The 21,558-nt window shown below is 35.0% G+C and overlaps 1 protein-coding gene across 1 annotated transcript in view; it reads right to left on the bottom strand.

Annotated features, from left to right (window-relative positions):
• Positions 1-21,558, bottom strand: part of LOC149794966 (uncharacterized) — a 199,251-nt gene that overhangs the window by 99,284 nt on the left and 78,409 nt on the right. The window contains exons 8-11 of the mRNA XM_089963739.1: positions 17,774-17,925; positions 16,799-17,032; positions 12,699-12,920; positions 6,214-6,298 (exon numbers count right to left, since the gene is read on the bottom strand). Of these exons, the coding sequence (XP_089819865.1) occupies positions 6,214-6,298; positions 12,699-12,920; positions 16,799-17,032; positions 17,774-17,925 (693 nt within the window). The remainder of the gene's footprint in view (positions 1-6,213; positions 6,299-12,698; positions 12,921-16,798; positions 17,033-17,773; positions 17,926-21,558) is intronic.

The following is a 21,558-nucleotide window of genomic DNA, read 5'->3' as shown; positions in this document are numbered from 1 at the left end:
CCAAAACCCTAAAAATAAACCCCCTGAACCCAACTACCCCTCTACTATAGATAGCTCCAGGGAACAAGTTACCTATTTAGGTAGAGGAAAGCTTCCTATGGAAAAAACCACCAACCCAAACTGGGATACATGATACAAGTACTTGCAAACCCTCTTCCCCAGGCAACAACCAGGAAGTAAAACAAAGATTTCATTCAATGGAACATACGTTATACATAAGCAGTAGGGACAAGCAACTGCTCCCCCTAAGCAACAACAGCACTATAGGTGCCCTATCCCGAGCACACAATGGGCAATTAGGTTAATTAAACCCAAAACTGGCTACCTAATTGTTCACTGCAGCATGCTCAACCAAATGGAAAAATTCCTGCAACTGGAAAACCTATGCAATATTAGAGTTAAAATCGAAAAGCACCACAAAATACAAAATAAACCTACTAAACCTGCTGGAATAACCCATCTGAATCCAAAACAGACAAAATAAATACAAACTTCAAATCATTACTAACCCTCAAAGGATATAATAAGGATCTAAATGACCCAACACTGCTTAAAAAACTCAATGAGAATGGTGCAAAAATAGAAAAAGCATACTGACTTAAAAATCATAAAGGACTATCCACCACAAAAGCAGTTATAGTATCAAAAGAACCAATTACAACCTTGATAAAATTAGGTCCCTCCGGAGTAAGACACAGACTGGAACCTTTTGTCAACAAACCTGGTTTCTGCACCAACTGTCAACATTGGGGACACTATGCCAACAAATGTTGATACAAATATAGATACGGCTGCTGTGGGAGCCAACAAAGAGAGGCATGTACAAAGATATTAAATGCCCCAACTGCAGAGAACCAAACCACCCCAGAGCATCTGAATGCCTCTACACTATCAAAGAAAATCAAATAATTAACCTCATGAATTCCAAACATTTGACATATCAGGCAGCAAAAATAAACAATTGATAACAGCAACACAACTTCCATCAAATTGGAACAAAGGAAGTCTCCTAACCTCTCAACTCCAACCACAACAACAAAAAATCCACCTCAACAAAAAACTATTCTACCCCAAAATGTACCAAAATATATAACCAATTCAGCTGGAATGCAATCAGGAAAAAATCAAAGCTATAACAATACCAAAAAAAGGTCATACACCTCCACCAAGGTTTGATCATATGGCAGATGTGGATTGAACTGTTCAAAGAGATAATTAAATCTAACAGCACCAGACCCCCCCCCACATTAGAAAACATAATAGAACACCTAAACTCAAGTGTTACCAAACATTATCATGCTAAACTCACAATTACTCCTCAGTCCACCATCATAACCACAACCAACACCAATCTTAATGGATAACACAACTATAAAATAACTTACTATCTGGCAATGGAATTGCAGGGGCCTATCCAAAAACCTACCTAAACTAATACACAAAATCCATAACGCAATCAATAAACCTGACATAAACTGCCTCCAGGAAACACACTTACCAGGGAATCTGAAACATATACCCTAAATCTCCGTAAGCAATGGGAAAAAGGGAGGAGGACTTAACTGTATTTCTAACTGACTCCCTGCCCTACTCTGAAACATTAACGACCCCAATGTCAATAGACATCAATAACAAAATTGAAAATCAAACTGTATTAGTCAACACTGGATCGCATAATATAACTAATATATATGACCCAGGGAGCAATGACAACCTAATCAACTTAGAATCTTATCGACAAATCTCCACTAACCAGTCTGGAAACCTAATTATTTGTGGCGACTTCAATGCTCACAATGAACTATAGGAAGAAAACAGAAGGGATAAAAGCGGCAAATTAATTAAAGAATGGGTTGCTGAATCCAACCTGGCCATACTCAATGATGGATCTAAAACTCAACTTAATCCTGAGGATGGCTCCCTATCAGCAATCGATCTGACTATAAATTATGCACACCCAAACTAGCTCAATTAACAAACTGGTGGGTTGATCAAGATAACACATTCGGTAGCGACCATTTCCCCATCATAATCTCCCTCCAAATATCAGTTCAGCAAAACCCCAATGAAGCCTCACCCAAATGGAGATAAGATAAAGCTGATAACTTTAGAAACATACTAGCCACTATTAATACCAAAGAGCTCGAAGACCCAGATATAACAATAATCCACTACAACATAATTAATACTATACTTAATGCAGCTACCCTAAAAATTCTCCCAAAACAAACGTTCAAACTAAATAATCAGTACCAAGGTGGGATGATCAATGTCAAAAAGAGATAACAAAAAAGCACTTAACAAATATAAGCGAACAAGAGACTCAATATATTTCACGCATAATAAAGACAAAGAAAAAGACCTTAAAGAGATCATAAAACTAGCCAAAGAAAAAACATGGCAACACTTTTGCTCCAAACTGAACCTCAAACCTAACTCTAAACAAGTATGGACAAAATAAAATCTATCCGATGGAAAGCTATTAAATTACATCCAACCTTGACAAAGCTGACCTACTTGCTAACCATTTCTTGACCACGAGCAGTAATACCAGTAACGACCAAGGGTTCAAGAACTCAGATTTAAATTCCAAAATCACCCTATACAAATGGAAAATAGCGCTAGGGTCTAAAAACAAAACCTCACCTGGTAAAGATCATATTAGATATATCATATACAAAACTCTTCCAAACAACATTACAACAACCAATATAAAACTACTCAACCAAATTCGGCGAAGTGGTAAACTACCACTCAGCTGGAAACAAGCAATTGTCATCCCAATCCCTAAACCAGGTAAAGACCCTAATAATATTAACTCATATCGTCCCATCTCCCTCATGAATGGAAACAACCCCAGCCAACAGATTAAAACACCACCTAGAAAGTAACAAACTCCTATCAGAAAAACAATGTGGCTTCTGTAACAAGTGCTCCACAATGATCAACTTTTCACACTAGAAGCGGACCAAACTCGCTTTCAACTCCAAAAGAAAATCAGACAGACAACTTATAGCAGTCTTCCTTGACCTTGAAAAAGCATTTGATCTTATCTGGACCAAAGGATTCATTGCAAAACTCAACCACTTCTGAATTACTGGGCGCATGTTTAATTGGATCGAAAAATTCCTAACAGGTCGCAGAATAATCACTAGAGTAGGAAACACCACCTCAAAAGAAAAACCCTTTGAAAACGGTACCCCACAAGGGAGTGTACTCAGTCCTACGCTATTCAACATCATGATTATCAACCTTGACCGCAACCTAGCAACAAAACAGGTTCACATCTCCCAATTCGCTGATGACAGTGGCATCTGGAGGGCAGGAAACCCCACTAGCAATCAAGTAGTCAAAGAAATCCAGAAAAGCATAGATAACATAGGGAGATGGGCAGATAAATGGGGTTTTAAGATCTCACACGAATAGACGGTAGCAATAATCTTCTCCCCTAAACGCAATAACCAGATAATTTACCCCTACTTCTATATACCAGTCAATCAAATATGCTAAGGTAGTAAAATTCCAAGGTATGTTCTTTGATAATCATCTAACTTGGAAACACCAGATTGAACAACTAATTCAAAATTGCAATAAAGATATTAATCTCTTAAGAAATCTTAAATGGACCATGTGGGGATCCAGTCAAGAAACCTCATTAACCATCTATAAATCACTTATATGGTCGAAGCTAGATTATGGATGCCAAGTTTACAACTCAGTGAAACAAACATTACTGAACAAACTGGATAACATCCAAAATAAAGCATTATCTGTTTGCACTGGCACTCTACCATCGACATCATTGGACAAACTTCAAGTCCTTACCGGTGAACTGCCATTAAAAATAAGAAGACAGGAAATGCTCCTCTGATACTCCAATAGATTAACAAATCACCCTGGCTCACATCCTAAAAAAGTAACCATTAGCAAATGCAACTACTGTTTGGCTGCACACTAGTTCCTAACCCACCAGGTGGCAACAAAGACTAGAACTCAAGGAAAAGCTGCCAACACTTTCTCTGCAAGATGAGTACACTCACTCCCCTGACCCTGCCCCTTGGACAAACCCTATCCCCCCAAACTGGATCCCCTTTCACTTAACCAGATTCCTTAAAAATAACAACCTCAACATAAATCTGACCTACCAAAACATACTTAAATTCCAAGACACATCCAATTTAAAAGAAAAAATATAAAACACCCTAAAAACATAAAATAAACAACCCGACCTCACTAAAAAATAAATGTCCACTAGCAGATGGTTACCCTTAACATGTCCTGGGGGACCTGATTACTCAGCAAGGGTGTCCCTCTAGCTCAAAAATAGCAGCCTGTAAAACATAATCCACCCAAACACTCGCTAAATCTAGATTAATATACACAGACAGATGGGTGCTTTTTATATGTCCCTAGGGACCTCAATACTCAGTAAAGGTTCCCGTCTTTTTAAATCTCAAATATATCCTTAAAAATAAAAAATAAAAAATAAAAACAAATAAAAATAATAAAAAAGTTATGCATATTTTTTTAAAAATATAATTTAAAAAAAAAATAAAAACACAAAAAACTCTTCTTTTCTGCTCTTTACCAAACCCAAACATGAAAGACAGCCAAGGAAATACTGCAGCCTATTTCGGTGACACAGACCATACTACCTCTAAAGCAGCACAGAGTTTTCCTTTCAAGCCAACCTAGCTCATCTTTAGAACAATATCGGACACAAGAACAAAAATTCAAAATTCGTGCAAGTACATCCATTTAGACCAGTACCCTGAAATGAGAGGATTCCTGCCTGCAGATGGTCTCCTGCCTTCATGGTCATTTCCTCCCTTGCCTCAGTCAAACACAAACAAGCGTGCAATGAAACACCTAACATAAATAAAACCAAAAATAAATGAATAACGAGTGGCACTATGGTGTCTGAATCCTCACACAATTCTATCAAGAGACCTATAAGAACTACCCAGTCCAGCAGCTAATAGAAGAAGCTAACTACATTTCTATGACAAACAGCTACCATTTCCACGAAATGACCTGAGAGGAAAAATGACTGTGGAGAAATGTAAAGATGCAGAAGAAAAACGGGGAACTTCTGCTCAAAAATCCCTTCTAAGGGCTACCAATATTGCCTCATATCCAGGGAACCATTTTGGCTTGGTATCCCATTGCGATAAAACTATTATGTACACTAACTTGATCCTTCAATCCACCTCTTCGAAATTCAAACCTTTTATAACCTAACAGTAACCAAACTTTTTATATGTTGCTCAGACATATTAGTTATTAAAAATTTGTAGTTACCTTGGGATGACATATCTTCCTGGTCCACAGTTAATAATATGACTCCTACTTAGCCTAGTGTCAACAACTTTCAATCTATATACTACTTGTACTTATACACCTCTTGTTTTCATAGTAACAATGAAATTTGTGTTACTTATATTTTCAATATCACTAATGACGTGTGTAAAAGTTCTGCAGAAATATCACAAAACATAGGATTCTGTACAAGATATAATTATCACTGCATGAGTGATATTTAAGGAGGGTCATAATTTTTAAATTCTGATAAAAACAAAGACAACCTGTGAGTTTGAATATTATATGCTGACTATAGCATTTACATCGATTTTCCTCAAGGATGCACTATAAATGGAGTGATCTCCTACGTACGAAATAAAGAATACTGTAAACATAAAAAAACTGAAGTCAGAGAAATCCCAATATAACACATTTCATGATAACATGAATTTCAACAGTAATGTGGCAATACTCATCCAGAATTTCTCCTCAATGTATTTTTATTAGTTCAGAATATATTTATCAGAACTTTTATTTGTTAATCTGATGCAAATTATTAAAGTTAATTCCAGTGAAATTTTGCAACTAGTGGGCACTGATGCCAAATATTAAAAACAATTTATAAAACAAAAGTTGCCTTCATACACTTGTGACCTGCCTATGGTGGCTGTGTTGCTAGTCAATGGTTATTTACTTGCACAATAGGCTATAAAACACAATGGCCCTCTGGGAAACACAACCATCATGTTACAGTGGGTTTCCTTGTACTTGGTACAAAATTCATTCATTCAATACACACACAGAATACATGTTTATTTCATGAAATTATATGATGTTCCAGCACATATTTATATCATACATTAGTCAAAGTATTCTATCTTAGGAGAAAAAACTTCCCCATAAAATAATTACCTATAGATATGTCTGATAAGGATGAAGCACTCAAGTGAGTGCTGGAGGAAGGCAGTGTAATTCCACCAAGCGCAGCAGTAAAAGCCTGAAAAATACATGTACAGCATGGGAAATGTTCATGTGTGCTATCTTTATTGCTTATTGTCAATAAAAATTTATCAGAATACAAAGCAAGAAAATTACCACCCTAATATTAATTTACTTCATCAATTCATAAAATCATTTTTTCTAATAGAGAATGCTGTAATAGAATTTTGCAAAAAAGCTGTACTTAACAAAAAGACATTTGAAAATTACTGTAACAATATTCTACCTCTAATTATATATACAGTGCAAAACAATACTTGAAACAAGATTTCCAGTGCGTACTGAACCCACAATGAAACCACTGCTGTAAAACATGCTGAGTTAGCATGTTGTAGAATAAACTGGTTTTGCTCCATAATGATTCATCTGAGATATGAAGAAAATTCATTAAAGGGTTTGAGAAATATAACCCAATGAAAAAAAACTTAAAACCTGAACACAAATTTTATATGACTCTGAACTGTAACCAAGTCTAATATGAAAATCTGATCATAACTGAATTAAAAAAAAAAAAAAAAATATAGATTTGAATGCAATGACTATATTTTCATATTTTGCTGTTATTGTTCTGCAAGTCCATACTTTAAGGGTCATTTCAGTAAGCCTACCAGTACAATATGGGTTGGCAGCTACGTGAACTATAAGATATTACAAAAAGGATTAAAGACTAAAACTGCAGTACTTTGTACTTACTAAACCCATTCATTTTACAACTAAAGATGACTAATTGAGTCATGTCTCACTAGTGAAATGATATAAACATTCCAACATATGTCTGTGTGCTTCCATTACATACAGTATGCCTCTCTGCTATATAGAGAATATGGCTTATTGATAAACCACCTTACAATGAAGTACATGGTACATGTACATATAATTTTACTAACACATAATCAAGATCATATCGCAGCTTATAAAAGTAAGTGTGTTATAATGAAGAGCTTCAAATTAGTGCTTACTTTGTCTTCACATTCTGAATTAAACAGCTGCAGAAGTTTATTTCAGTCATAGTTATCAGTGAATTATATTTTATTTTCTTCAAAAGCAAAAAGCATTAAATACAAGTCCATCATAGAAACTAATAGTCAATATACAAAAAGAATTTCCTGGGATGTTTTTTCTTGTTTTTGCATGGTATTCAAAGCTTCTATGACATTCCTGAGAAACTCAAATTGACAAAATCTTGTAACAAAAAAAAATCACAGAAGATGGATGTTTCCCATTTAGGACAAGCTAGTTATCACAAGAAGTTTTCCTTAAAATACCACGTCTCTATGGGTTTAGGACAAATAGCCTTAGCAAGATTTTAAAGATGGCCACCATGCCTGACATCTTGTATGTCAGACTGGCATTATTTTATTATACGACCAACCAGTCATGACAAGAAACCATTTTGTGAAAATCCTATGAGGCTATGTGTGTGTATGTGTGCGTGTTTGCATGTGTATGTATGTATGAATGTGTGCATGTGTATGTATGTATGTATGTGTGTGTGTGTGTGTGTGTGTGTGTGTGTGTGTGTATGGATGGATGGATGGATGGATGGATGTGAAGTTGTGCTTTAACAGCATCATAGCACAATAGTTGATTTATAGTGCCCACAAAAAGTAAAGTTTTAAAAAAATGTTTTCGAAATTCTGGAAAATGTAAATAAAAAATGATAAATCAAACAAATGAATTCCTTAAAACATTTGTTCAAAATCTATTATAGAAACCACATTCACTCAAAAGTCCATTACTTTCTTGAGCGGTAAATCATCATAAAGTGTCTTCAGACAGTATGCACCAAAATGCTTTTGTCTTATAGGGTAGGACTCAACTCTTCAAGAGGTCTCCGTGAGTCAGGTATGTGTTTTTGATACGCAATCAGTACACTACCACCTCATATCTATAATTCATTCTATATGTGAAATAAAACTCTCCAAAAGTGGATTTGATATTCTAAGTTTGTGGAGTTTAACTTCCACATATTTTGCCAAGTATAATGAAAATGCAGATTTATACAATATCTGAAGCCAGCAATATGGACTCTTCCATATGGAAACTGGTGACTCCATGGCAGCTTTGGCTGTAATTTTTGCCATTACATTACCCTTTACACCAATATGACTAGGCAACCATCAATGATGAATACTATTCCCAGATTATATAAGCATGTTGTGTTTCTGTAATGTTTGGGATAAAATAGGTTTTAAGATTTTAGATTTTGCTAGGTTTTCAATGGGAAAGTGAATCCAAGATGATGATGACGTTTGCTATTTAAGAGGTTTCAGTGCAGTTCAAACCTATTGACATAGCTGTAATTTCTGCAATTCAAGATAGTGCCATGTGGTGTTGCAAAGGCATCTCCAGCTTTGTCTCTATCTTTTCAAGCCATCTGCATGCATGGAAAATATGGTCACAATAGGAGGTTCTGATTTCACTGAATTTTAGGACAGGATTTGTTGAGAACTTTATGATCAATGATTAAATATTAGGAGTTGTGATAACAAAACTCTGCAGATATGGTGAAAGTCAGAGCAGCAACATTTCTGTTTAGTAACAAGTAGAGAACGTAGCATTTCATTGGAAACCCTACAACATGCAACCAACTATTCTGGATGAGCAATGCCAGAACAAAATTTTTAGCCAGATTCCACTTGGATCTTAGATGGATTCAGGGTGTATTCAGTGAAATCACAGTGAAACGTCAGTGACATTCACTCAAAATGTCCTTTTTTCACCAAAATTATATTTCACCAAATTTCAGTGAAATTTCACTGAGATTTTACCTAAATTTCTGAAAATGTCAGTGAGATTTTGGGATTGAAATTTCACGGACTCAAAATTTCTGAAAATATCAGTGAGAATTTGTGATATGGCAAATACTTATAAAAAGGATGATTTTGTGATTGTAATTTCACTGAGATTTTGCCTAAATTTCTGAAAATATAATGATATATTGCGATTGTAATATCACTGACATTTCAATAAAAATATAAACAAGAAATATTACTTTACTGATATAAAAAAACACAACTTTATTCTATGTTAACATAATTTATATTTTGTTTCTTGTACAATTTGAATGATTTTCAACATTTATATTTCCTGTTTCTGATAGCTGTAATTTTATTGTTCATTTTGGGAACAATAACTTCTTTCCACATGTTTACTTGTTCTTATTATTTTTATTTTTTTACTTTTCTTTCCATTTTTTTGTTGTTTAACTTGACTTGGATGTAATTTTCCTCAAAAACGATTATTTTCTTGTTTTCCATTTAAAGCAAAATTTCACTTTTCTCCTGACCTGATTCTGATTTTCCTCGATATGGACATATTTTTATATCATCTCCAAAACTGTTTTTTTTATATTTATATATGCTCTGTCAAGTCCCGTTCCACAATCATCCTTTTAATAAGTATTTGCTCTATATATTATTTATTAGATGATTGCTGTAAAGAGCTTTTATGATTGCTCAAAAGTTGGTACTTGCCGACTGAATCTTCGCATAATGGAAATAATGGGAAATGAGCATGCTTGCTAAACATGGCATTTCAAATTGTCGTGTGGTATACGAGTTTGAATAACCATTTGAAAAATGTGCAGCAATGAGAATAGCTTGAATGCAAAGTGGATGGGAGTGTGATTGGTCAATCTGTATGAAAACTGAAAGCCAGGACTAGCATTTTGTGATTTGTGCCATAAAGATTTGAACTAAATGTAACAGTTTACAGTAGTGGAATTGAACCTGGATGATTTAAAAGTTATATATCTCCAAACTGATTCACTTCCAGAATTTATGGAGGGACAACATATAAATCACTGGTGGGGAATTGTTGATATTGTTGCCAGATACCCATGCCTATCAAAGATAGTAATATTTTTGCGGAGTTTTCTTGGCCCACAAGTAGAAATATCCTTACATTATCGTGAGTAGTATTTTTTACGGCTGCTTATGGAAAAAGGACTCATTCAAGCAACCACAACAGTATAATAGTTTGTATATTCAATAGTCATGCATGCAGTACTACTCCCATATCTCTTGAATGTCATATGATTATAACAGCTGTATAATTTTATTTCATGTACATTGAAATATTACCCTGGTTAATGAAGTCCTGTTTAATTCTTATCCATTATTTATTTGAAAGCGTCTGAAATGTCTGTGAAAAAGTATTGAAACTTCAGTCTAATACTATATTATGGTCAAAACTTTAGTGAAATCTCACCAAAATGTTAGTAAACTATCACCAAACATTCAGTGAAATGTTAGTGAGATCTCACCAAAATTTCAGTGTAAGTTTTAGCCAAAGGTTTTGTGAAATCTCACCAGAATTTCTGTGACCTTTTTCGTCCAAATTTTTGTCAAATCTCAAATATTTCAGTGAAATTGTAGCGAGTTCTTGCCTAAATTTCAATGAAAGTTTTAGTCAAAATTTTTTAGGGGCCCCGAGTGGCTGAGTGGTCTAAAGCGATCTATGTTACGGATCACTGCCATCTCACCTCTGTCTGCGTGGGTTTGAGTGGGGATGTGATAAATCTTGCCAGTAGCTTCACGTGGGTCAGTGGTTCTTCCTGGGGTTTTCCAGGGTTCTTACTCCACCATTAATACTGGCCGCCATGCATACCCTATTATGTGCTGAAATATGGCGTTAAACCCCACAACAACAACAACAAAATTTTTGTCAAATCTCACACATGTAAAAATATCAAATAATGCAACAGAATTCACAAGAATAGTTGTATGCACCATATGAAAAACATTTTGACTTACTGTGCCACTGAAACAGATACATGTATGTGGATGAATAAATTTAACTTACAGAAGTTACAGAATTTAATAAGATTGTCAGGAGAACAACTCAGCACGTTTTTAAACCATGCATAATAGTAGCCAGTTAGTGGACAGAAAGGACAGCTAACCTGTAAGATTTGCTTCCCTTCTATAAATGATATTGACAGAAAGATGTTTTTCTTCCATCTTTACAAGGCGGGCCAGATTTGGAGGTAGCAAAAACAGTTATCTTAATATAATGTGATCAGGTAATGCATTTGACAGAGAAAAAGACCGTCAAAGTAAACATCATGGCATCAGTTTCGGACTATTTTCATTTGAAAATCCTTAGGAAAAGCCTTTTTAAAGCATGACCATCCATTCACGAGAGCTAGTGATAATAAGATTTTGAAGAAGGTTGCTGTGGTAGCATTTATGGATGTCAGATTGGCATATATTTCATTTGGGTTCTAGGTTTTGTTTCCTTTTCCTGGGTTAATCTACATTTTGCAGGACACAATATATATAGCAGCCTTTATATCTGGTGCACTAAGACCCCAGACTTTAACTCTCATGGACAGAGGTAAGATATACGAGTGATCTGTAAGGGTGAGTGCCTAACACCACTTGGCCAGCCAGAGACCCCTTTCAGACCAATAAAAAGTCTTTTGGTGAAAACCTCACTTCGATATGAAAACTCATTTTGGAGGAGTAAGGCAACAGTTTTCTAGATGGCTATAATGACAACCATAATGGATTTACGAGGGGCACCATTTTAATTTATTAATAGCTAAGCTTTGGAACTAAAGTGTGTGTAAAGTTTCATGGAAATTCTTCTGGTAGTTTGAGAGAAATAGCACAAACAAATTTATGCAAATGGCTGCTGGGTACCATATGATATACAGGCCATCATGTAAGCTCCTCATGCTCAGTAGAGTTCGAACTTGTTCAATTTTTTAATCTGATCAAGTCTGATCAAAACCATGTAAAACTACCATCTCTCAAGTGGTAAGAAACTCAACCAATTATAGGCATCATCATCACATAAATATAGGTAGACCTCACTCATATTAACAGTCACTAAATATCTCGAAAATCTTATCCTATTTACCATGTCTTATTAAAATCTGATAAAAAAAGTCGTAAGAAACTCAGCCAGTCAGACAAAAGATCAACTAATTAACATGAGTGGATTGGATCATTATCAACTTGTCTGAAATCAATATTTTGATGCAAACAAAGATCATGGCTCTATTCACCATACATGCATAATGCAAAATTAATTTAAACCCAGCTCAAGGTTGTGTAGTATGTGTAGCATTCACCTTAATTACTGTCCTGGTGGTGCCATATTAATAAATTTTTATGTGAACACAGCTTTGAATTCATAGAACAGATATTGCTCATAACCTCAGTTTAAGTTATGATATATAGAAATTATGAGAATATATATCCAAACATTAGAATTAATTATTAAAAACTGTTTAGCATAACAATATCATGTCTAGAAGTACAGAAAGACAAACAAACACAGACAAAAGTAAAAGCAAAAGGAATATAGACTAGTAAAACATAATAAAACATAAGAATTATACATATCAATAATCACTATGACATCATACAGTAAGTCTGGTGACAAACCTTTTTTTTGTTGATATCTGAAGGGTACACCACCAAGGCAATGTCTTTCAGACTTGTGTAATATTCTGACTTCCCAAAAGTCTGAATACATTCCACCATCAGCTTCGCAACTTCATCAGCAGGAAATCTCAGGATTCCAGTCCCAAGGGCTGGAAAGGCCATGGACTGGAAGCCACTTTGATTTGCTTGCATAAGGCAATTTGTGACAAAAGTCTTCATCAACTAAAACAAAAAGAGTACATTATCTTCATTATAATAATGGTCTCTCTTTTCTAGATACTATGTCATTGACTAATATTTTAATTAATGGCTAGTCATTATGATTTCCTTTAAAAGACACTTAATTTTAAAGTTGGCAGAAATTATTCGTAAAAGCAGATCAAATACAAAATGTGGTTTTTCCGTATTTACTTCAAGTCTAAATCAATCTTATGTATTTTTTCTTTAATTTACAGAAGTGAAACTTGACAACATATTTTTGGATATGAGCCACCAAGAGAAAGAAGCCTTTGGGGATGAGACTCAAGAATACAGCTCTAGTCTAAATCAGGAACTTTCTTTTCAGGGTGAAGAAGAGTACTGGAGAGCAGTCCTGGCAACAAGAAAACTGAAGTTAGAATGTCTTTGCAGGCTGAGCATGGTTGTCCTGTCATTGCAACATTCTAATGCTGATACAGAGAGGACATTCTATATTCTTCAGAGTGGAAAATCGGAACCATAGAACTATTGAAAGCCTGTAATGTGTGAATCTTAATAATTATGATGAATGTCGTCAGTGGTCACTAGACAGTGATCTTGTGAAGGAAACTATAAATGATGTTGGATTTTATTTTCATACACATATTTGCTGTGAACTGAAAGATGAACAACTCTTCTGTTTTCATTAAATTACAATAGAATGACTCATGTGAATTAATTATTAATGTAACATCGCCATCAGAATCTATGTTCAAAACTTGACATTTTATTATAACATTAAGAGAATAAATATTATGTCAAACAATACACTTGTTGTGTTTTCAATCCCACTGAAATATCAATTTTATGATGGTAAAAAGTCTACTGGTAGTGATCAAAATTTATAAATCTACTGGTCTGAAATCATGGTTCTGTCATATGTATGGTATTCAAGTATTAGTATTACTGAAAATGAAAGAAATAAAAAATTAACAACACTAGCGTATGCAAATTAGATTTAATTTATATTCAAATCAATCCTTCATTCAAGAGCAACAGCAATCATAGTTAAAGCACATATAATTTTATCCATGTTTATTTAATTCAGATGAACAACAAGATCTAAAATACTAGAACTATTACATGAAGCATAATTACTAATGAAATGCTCTGTATATATACTAATTACAGTTTAGTACTAAATCTCATACATCATTGATTTTCAGAAACAACCAATGAATCAACATCATGTCAATCAAATATTTGTCAGGTATATAATCTTGAAATTATTGAATTAAACCAGTCTAGCAATCTTAAAGCCACAGATAACTAGATCAAATCCATCACATATTTTTGCATGTGCCATAATCATCCAATCAGTATGAATTGGCTAGACTGAGGAAGGTCCACTAATACAGTACACTGATCACCAGTAACATCTTCCCTGATGTTGTTGCTGTGGAAATGTGATTTTAATTCTCTTTATGTATTGGTTTGTTTTTCTGAATTTAGTTTGATCAGCTCTGAAAACATCAAATGTTGACATTGCTTGATAAGTGCACCAAGCAAAGGGCATCCTGGTCATGTGTTTGGTTCACATGTACTGTGATAACTTTATCCAAACCAATGGGGATCTAAGCCGAATGTTATGACTCTTAAGCCAATGTGTTAACACAGTTGTCAGAAAGTACTGTGAATTGATCATGTGATGTTATGGACAGTGTTTTAAGGAAGAGATCATACACATGTACTTTAATAACTGATTATCTTCTAAGTGTTGTTGGTGGTAATATTGTTTCAACCATTAAAACAATCACTGTTTGTTGCTGGCCTAGTTTTATTCTTTTGTATTCTTTATTTCTGGTATTTGTCAAAGTAAATCCCAAAAATTAAATACTGACAAATATGTAGGCAAAACCATGAATTTAACTACCCATGAAAATGTGTTCCTTTACAAAACCATGACAATTGAGACCCACAAAAATACTATGGTGTCCCAGATTTGTACCAGCAGGAATATTTGACAGTAAATAGGCAGTTTCTGTGTAAATTTGAAAGGGCTTTATGCAGTGATGTTCCCAGGTGAAAAACAGGTCCATTTTGGATAAGGAAAAAGATGCTATCTAAACATCATTACATATTTGGTTAGCAGTGTCAACATTTGGTGGCATTTTAGGATCATTTGTATACATTTTTTGAAAGGTTTTGATGATGGAACACCCTCTCATCATTTTAGTAAAATTCTGTTAAAGCCACAATGCTGCTGTTCATAATAAATTTCACCATTTTGCAATCTAACTTAAGTTTATAAGGAAGAGAATGGTTTGTTAAAAAAGCTATCTGACATAAACCATTTTTTCAGTTTTTAATTATGAGGTGCCACCTCTTAACAGAGTTAACTAAGTCACTCGTAATTCCACTCTTTTTGGGAGTGCTCCAAAAAGTAGTGATGTGATACACTGAACAAATTTCTTTAGGGACTAATGTAAAAACAACATTCACATATGGCTCACAAATTGATTCGAGAGGGAACGAAGAGAGGCAAGCCCAGTATTTTTAAGTGGATCCGAGACGATAAAACATACATTAGATAAAATATGACTTGGGTGAATATTAGTAATCAGCTACTGCACTTTGATGGGTGAATGGGGCTGAAGATAATATGACATAGCATGTTGTTGGCTTCTTATGTTTACAATGTTGACATCATCTAATCTCGTGTTCAAGTTTTTGACTGAAGTCAGCTGACCTAGGATGTTGCTGATCAACAATGGATTAATTCATATATGTGAACCATGGCTGGGTTTCTCAGTTCGAGGGAGAAATTACATGGTTCATAATGTGATGAAATGTTGTTAATATCTGGTTTTAATGGAAACCAATGATGTTTAGTACCAATATCTTTAAAGATTCAGTACTATTCAGATGATTTGGCATATATAACTTTTTGCACGGAATGGTAGCATTGGGGATTTTAGCTGTGTCTGAAATGAAGTTACTTAAAGGTTTTTTTAGCAACAGCAATTATTGAGAGTAGTATTGGTACATGTCTGAAAGGTTCCAATGCCAAATGGTGTTACTAATAAAAAGGACAAAGACAAGTTAATTATCTGGCCTCGTCTTATACTCTACACCAACTTATATATGGATGAAGGATGGAACACTTATAGGCCAGCAAATACAGTAATCAAAAATAGCAACTGCTGAGGGACAATGCATAATTAATGATGGATAATTCATATTGTTATCTCACTTAGCCTTGGAGGCTGGTACAATAAAAACTGAGATGCATTAATTATGCCCTAGCAAAATCTAGAAGAATATGTACGCATAGTGTAATATAGGGTTACTAACTACAACCATCTGAAATTTTCCTAAAGTTCAAGATCAGGTATACAAAACCTACTTAGGAAAAATCTGAAGACACAATGCTAAGACAAAAGGACAAGAAAAAGAGGGCAGAAAACAATACAATAAAATTTGTCATTGGTATCTAAAGACTAGCAAAGACTGCTTTACAAAAAATACCTCTATTTACTGCCATCTCTCAGCTGATGAGCCTTTCATGTGGCATATTGGTATGATCTGGTACCTATTCATAATGAAGTATTTGGTTGCAACTGTGTGTGTGTGGGCCCCGAGTGGCAGAGTGGTCTAAAGCGCTCACCATTACGGATCATTGCCATCTCACCTCTGTCTGCGTAGTTTCGATTCTCGGGTCTGACTAATGTGGGTATGTGAAAAAGCTTGCCTGTAGCTTCTCATGGGTTGGTGATTCTTTCCGGGTTTTCCCTGGTTCTTCCTCCACCATTTATACTGGCAGCCATGTATTGCCTATCTTGTGTTGAAAAATGGCATTAAATCCAACAAAAATAACAACAACAGCAACTGTGTGTACTGGCTTACATATTCAACCTTTTTACCTCTATGGAGTTGCCCTGAACACCATTATAGGCTCTTAGGCAGCCATGATAGATCTTCTTACAGATAAGCATGCCTCCATTTGTGACAACAACTTTTCCAGGATTGATCCCATTGGGATACTGTTGCAGACATTCTTTCTGAATCATCTCACCACCATATTTTAGGACTGCCTTTGAAATTGCCCCCGAGTTGAGGTCCAATTTCTGAGTGGTTGAATTAACAATTACATCCACCTAGAATGAAAACAAAATGTGTAATTATTTTGATCATTTATTTTGCTATATTCCCATTAATCTACTGATGTACTCATTCATTCATCCATCTTTCCATCCTCCAGCATAATATATCCATCTGTACAGAAAGCTGGCAATGGGAAAAGGCAGGACCTATATACAGTTCTGAGTTTTATATATTTGAAGAAATTCAGTCATCTAATTTTTTTCTGGTGGAAATGAGTACTATCCTGTTCAAGGACATAAGAAGAAGATTGTTGGTATCCCTTTTTAATATCAATACAATGAAAACAATACAATGAAATAGGTTAGAGAATAATTATTCATCCTTAAAGAAAGAATTTAAACTATGCCATGAGTAACAGCAGAACAGCCTAGCTCTCACAGACCAGCACCTTAACATATCTGACATTTTGCTCATGCCCAATCTCTAGTTGCGGAACTCATTCACTAGTTAAGAGTGTTAAACATTTATCTTCACAAACCCTCAGAATTTCTACTTAGAAATACATACACAGATGAAGACATAAAACGTTAATTAAAAGTTGACACATAAATAACAAACATATGTATACATGAAATTTTAATTACAACTTTGACAAATAAATACAAAATTGACATGAAAGCACCTATCCATACATATACAATAATAAAAAATAATATAATCTTGTACAAAGACAAGGAAATGAAAATGTAATCGGTTATCAGACTGGAAAATTGACCAAATACCATACTGCCTACCTTCTGTTTTGCAAGTTCTCCCTGAACAACAGAAACCTTGATCCCTCCAACATCAATACTGGCACCAGCGCTCTCTGAGAAGCGTTGCCAATCAGTTGGCTCATAATGCTGGCCAGCATCATCTTCTCTCCCACACTGGGCACCAGTAGCCCCTGTGAGATTAAAATATAACAAAATATTACAGAAGAACAATATTGATGGATGGATGGACCATTTTGATTTCATTGTTAAGTAGGGATTGGCAACAAAAAAACAATTTCTACAAGAAATATGCTCTATACAGATTGATAAGAATACTAACAATTACTAGAGTAACAAGTTTGATTATAACAGAAGACCAATCCACCCCAGCAGCTAAATATGGTTCTGTTCCAAAATCAACCCTAACTACATGTAACCTAGCATAGCCCCACAATGACAACTGACACATGTGCAGTGGAGTCAAATGTAACTAATGTCTGCATTTCTGACTACATTTTAGGAAATTAAGAACTGTTTTGATTTTAAGCATATTGGATATTCCAAACCTATATAATGTCTTCCAAATGTACACAAAAGACAGTGTGGAAGTATACCTGTCATTAATGAAAATATTCGAACATTAAAAAAATAAATCCTTTCTATCTGCCAGGATAATTGTTAGATTTGTTTTAGAATAAAGCTAACATTTTTTCAGATCGTTATTCATTAGGACTTAAGTTTGAAATTCTAGGATTATTTGTAATTTATTTTGCAATACTGTACATTCTTTATAGTTTTCACTTTGTAGTGTAGAGAAATAAATTATTTGTTGAATTTTACAAAACTTGTTGGTTCTCAGTCTTTTCTGTTACTTATCTTAAGATCACAGAGCTGTAATACAACCATGACATATTTGTGCCTCCATAGAGTACTACAATACATGTACATGAAGCAGGCATATAATGTGCAAGTTACAGTACTCTTGTTGAAAACAAAATATTGTTTACCTTTCAAATTTTCAGAGGTAGCATAATTGGAATGGTAATACACTGTATGTCATTTTGGTAGTACATTCTGTTATTCAAGATATTAATTAAATTATGAAACGATCTCAGTATTAGAAGTAGCTTCAGTCACCACTTGCATGCATTATTATAATCTGGGTCAAGTTTGTGGTTAGAGATTAATTTCTAATGATTGTTATGCTATAATCAGTTGATTTTGTAATACTCAATAAGCAATATATGTGCCATGGTTTATGAGCTTACCCATAGTTTTCAGAAGTGAAAGTAAATGTATCATTTATAACCTATTTGTGTACTGTAAATGAAGAATATAAAAGAACAAACACCTAAATTGCAAATACAACCCTTTTTTCTCTCTTTGGATTAAGTCAAATAAAACCTGAATGCTTTCACTGTGCAAAGGAGGCTATCGTGATCATCCCCAGTGCAGATAAGGCTGAGACTGGGGATCTCAGAAGTAGAGCAACCAAAGTCTGCAACTACATTTACAACTGGATAGCTAGAATCCTGTTTCCTACTGCACCAATTACAGAAGGATCTCCATTGGAAGTAGATAACCTCCTAGCCTGGGCAATGCTTTTGGCAATCTTGCTCAACAATTGGTTTTGGTCATTGAGTAGAACCAAACATAAGGGTAAAAAAGCTGTTGCAGAGGAGAGACACCTTGTACTGTAACAGTAGGCCCCTGCTCTATTGTAATCTCATTGGCCTGTCAACCAACTGGTCAAGTAGGTTACTGAATCATGACCACTGGGACATATGGGGGCTACCAGGATGACCCAAGAATTGTACGTAGATTATGAAGTGAAGCACCTGTCAAATTATTCTGAAAGGTGGAAAGACATATACATACATAAGACTGAAAGTGTTGACTACCAGGCCATCTTATCAGTTCTGAACACAAACAAAGAGGGATCTTATTGTTCAGTCTCATTGCAAAGAAGTCTGTCATGGATCTCTTCGCAGCTGAAAAATTACTCTCCTACCAATTGTTGCAGATTACATGGCCAGATGTGGACAGACTGCCTGCCTTGATATTCCTTTTGTCTAGAATATGACAGATATCTCTACTATGACTGCACATCATAGAAGGTTCCAGACATCAACACAGAGAAAAGAAACATCCATTCCCCTCATGTACTGATGCATGAGGTATGCTACTAATGATATATTGTCTGAGGCAACTATAACACAATGTCTTAACAGGTTAACACAGCCCTGTAATGATAGGAACACTACCCAACATCTATGTTGTTTATATGAAGAGTTGTTTCAAAAATGTCCTCCAGGTGAGCACTCCATCCTAAATCTAAAGCATCAATGTATAGAAAGGGGTAGGGTTCAATGATGTAAATTGAGATTCTGGACAGAGACCAGTTCTGATTTAGCCTGGTAACCAACACAGGTGGTTGCAAAAATCAAATCCAAAGGGGATCCGAGATTATACTAGATCTTTGTGCAGTTTCCAATTAACTAGAAGCAGGAACTGAAGTTTATAAAATGGTCAGCTGGATACAATAAACTTTGAGATGTGAACAAAATGGCAGCTCATCACCAAAAATCATCAAAAGAAGAGCTTGTTGCATATTTCAAGGTCAGTCATCCACTCCACTTCCTGTCATCAGATGACAGCTATACATCATTAAGATAAATAAAATCTACATCTATTCTAAACCAGAAGCTGACACCCACTATATCAATGTTTGAACATGGTTGGTTTCTTTACCCGGCTGTAGAATGTCCATCATATTCCATGAAAAACGCTGGAAAACGCTGGACAATTCTAGCATGGAAAACGCTGGAGTATTTGGACTAATATTCCAGCCTCTGTCCAGGGTAGGCTGGAAAACCCTGAACAATTCTTGCATGGAAAATGCTGGACAATTCTAGCATGGAAAACGCTGGAGTATTTGGACTATTATTCCAGGCTATGTCCAGGGTAGGCTGGAAAACCCTGGACAATTCTAGCATGGAAAACGCTGGAAAATTCTAGCATGGAAAACGCTGGAGTATTTGGACTAATATTCCAGGCTATGTCCAGGGTAGGCTGGAAAACCCTGGACAATTCTAGCATGGAAAACGCTGGAAAATTCTAGCATGGAAAATGCTGGAGTATTTGGACTAATATTCCAGCCTCTGTCCAGGGTAGGCTGGAAAACCCTGGACAATTCTAGCATGGAAAACGCTGGAAAATTCTAGCATGGAAAACGCTGGAGTATTTGGACTATATTCCAGGCTATGTCCAGGGTAGGCTGGAAAACCCTGGACAATTCTAGCATGGAAAACGATGGAAAACCCTGGACAATTCTAGCATGGAAAATGCTGGAGCATTTGGACTAATATTCCAGTCTTTATCCAGGGTAGGCTGGAAAACCCTGGACAACACTAAAATTTAGCTGAAAATTGTTGAAATATTTTATGAAAACGAGATTTTTAACAGTGATGCAACTTTTATTTGATGATAATTTCAAGAAGAACATGATCCAAATTACCCCAACCAACTCCTTGTATTGACTGTGATGTTAGTAACTTTTAAACAAGGAAACAAAAATTAAAAACTATACTTGTCACTGGTAGCTTAATAGGTTGTGCACTAGTATTCAGTAGACAACATAGCTCAAGTTGTCATAAAATCCAGATTACTGGCTCCTGAACATCATCCGAGTTTCTAAAAATATGTTCTCTTATTCTAGTTATAGTTTGAATTTATTCTGAAGCAATCTTAACAACAAAATCACAGAAATTCACGTTAATTTCTATCTCAATTTTAATTAAAAACATTTAAAATATTTTTTTTTA

The sequence above is a fragment of the Sinohyriopsis cumingii genome, chromosome 7, assembly GCF_028554795.1.
Source record: "Sinohyriopsis cumingii isolate HCF-2022 chromosome 7, ASM2855479v2, whole genome shotgun sequence".
In the NCBI taxonomy this organism is placed as follows: Eukaryota; Metazoa; Mollusca; class Bivalvia; order Unionida; family Unionidae; genus Sinohyriopsis; species Sinohyriopsis cumingii.
This window is presented reverse-complemented; position numbering and strand designations above follow the sequence as displayed.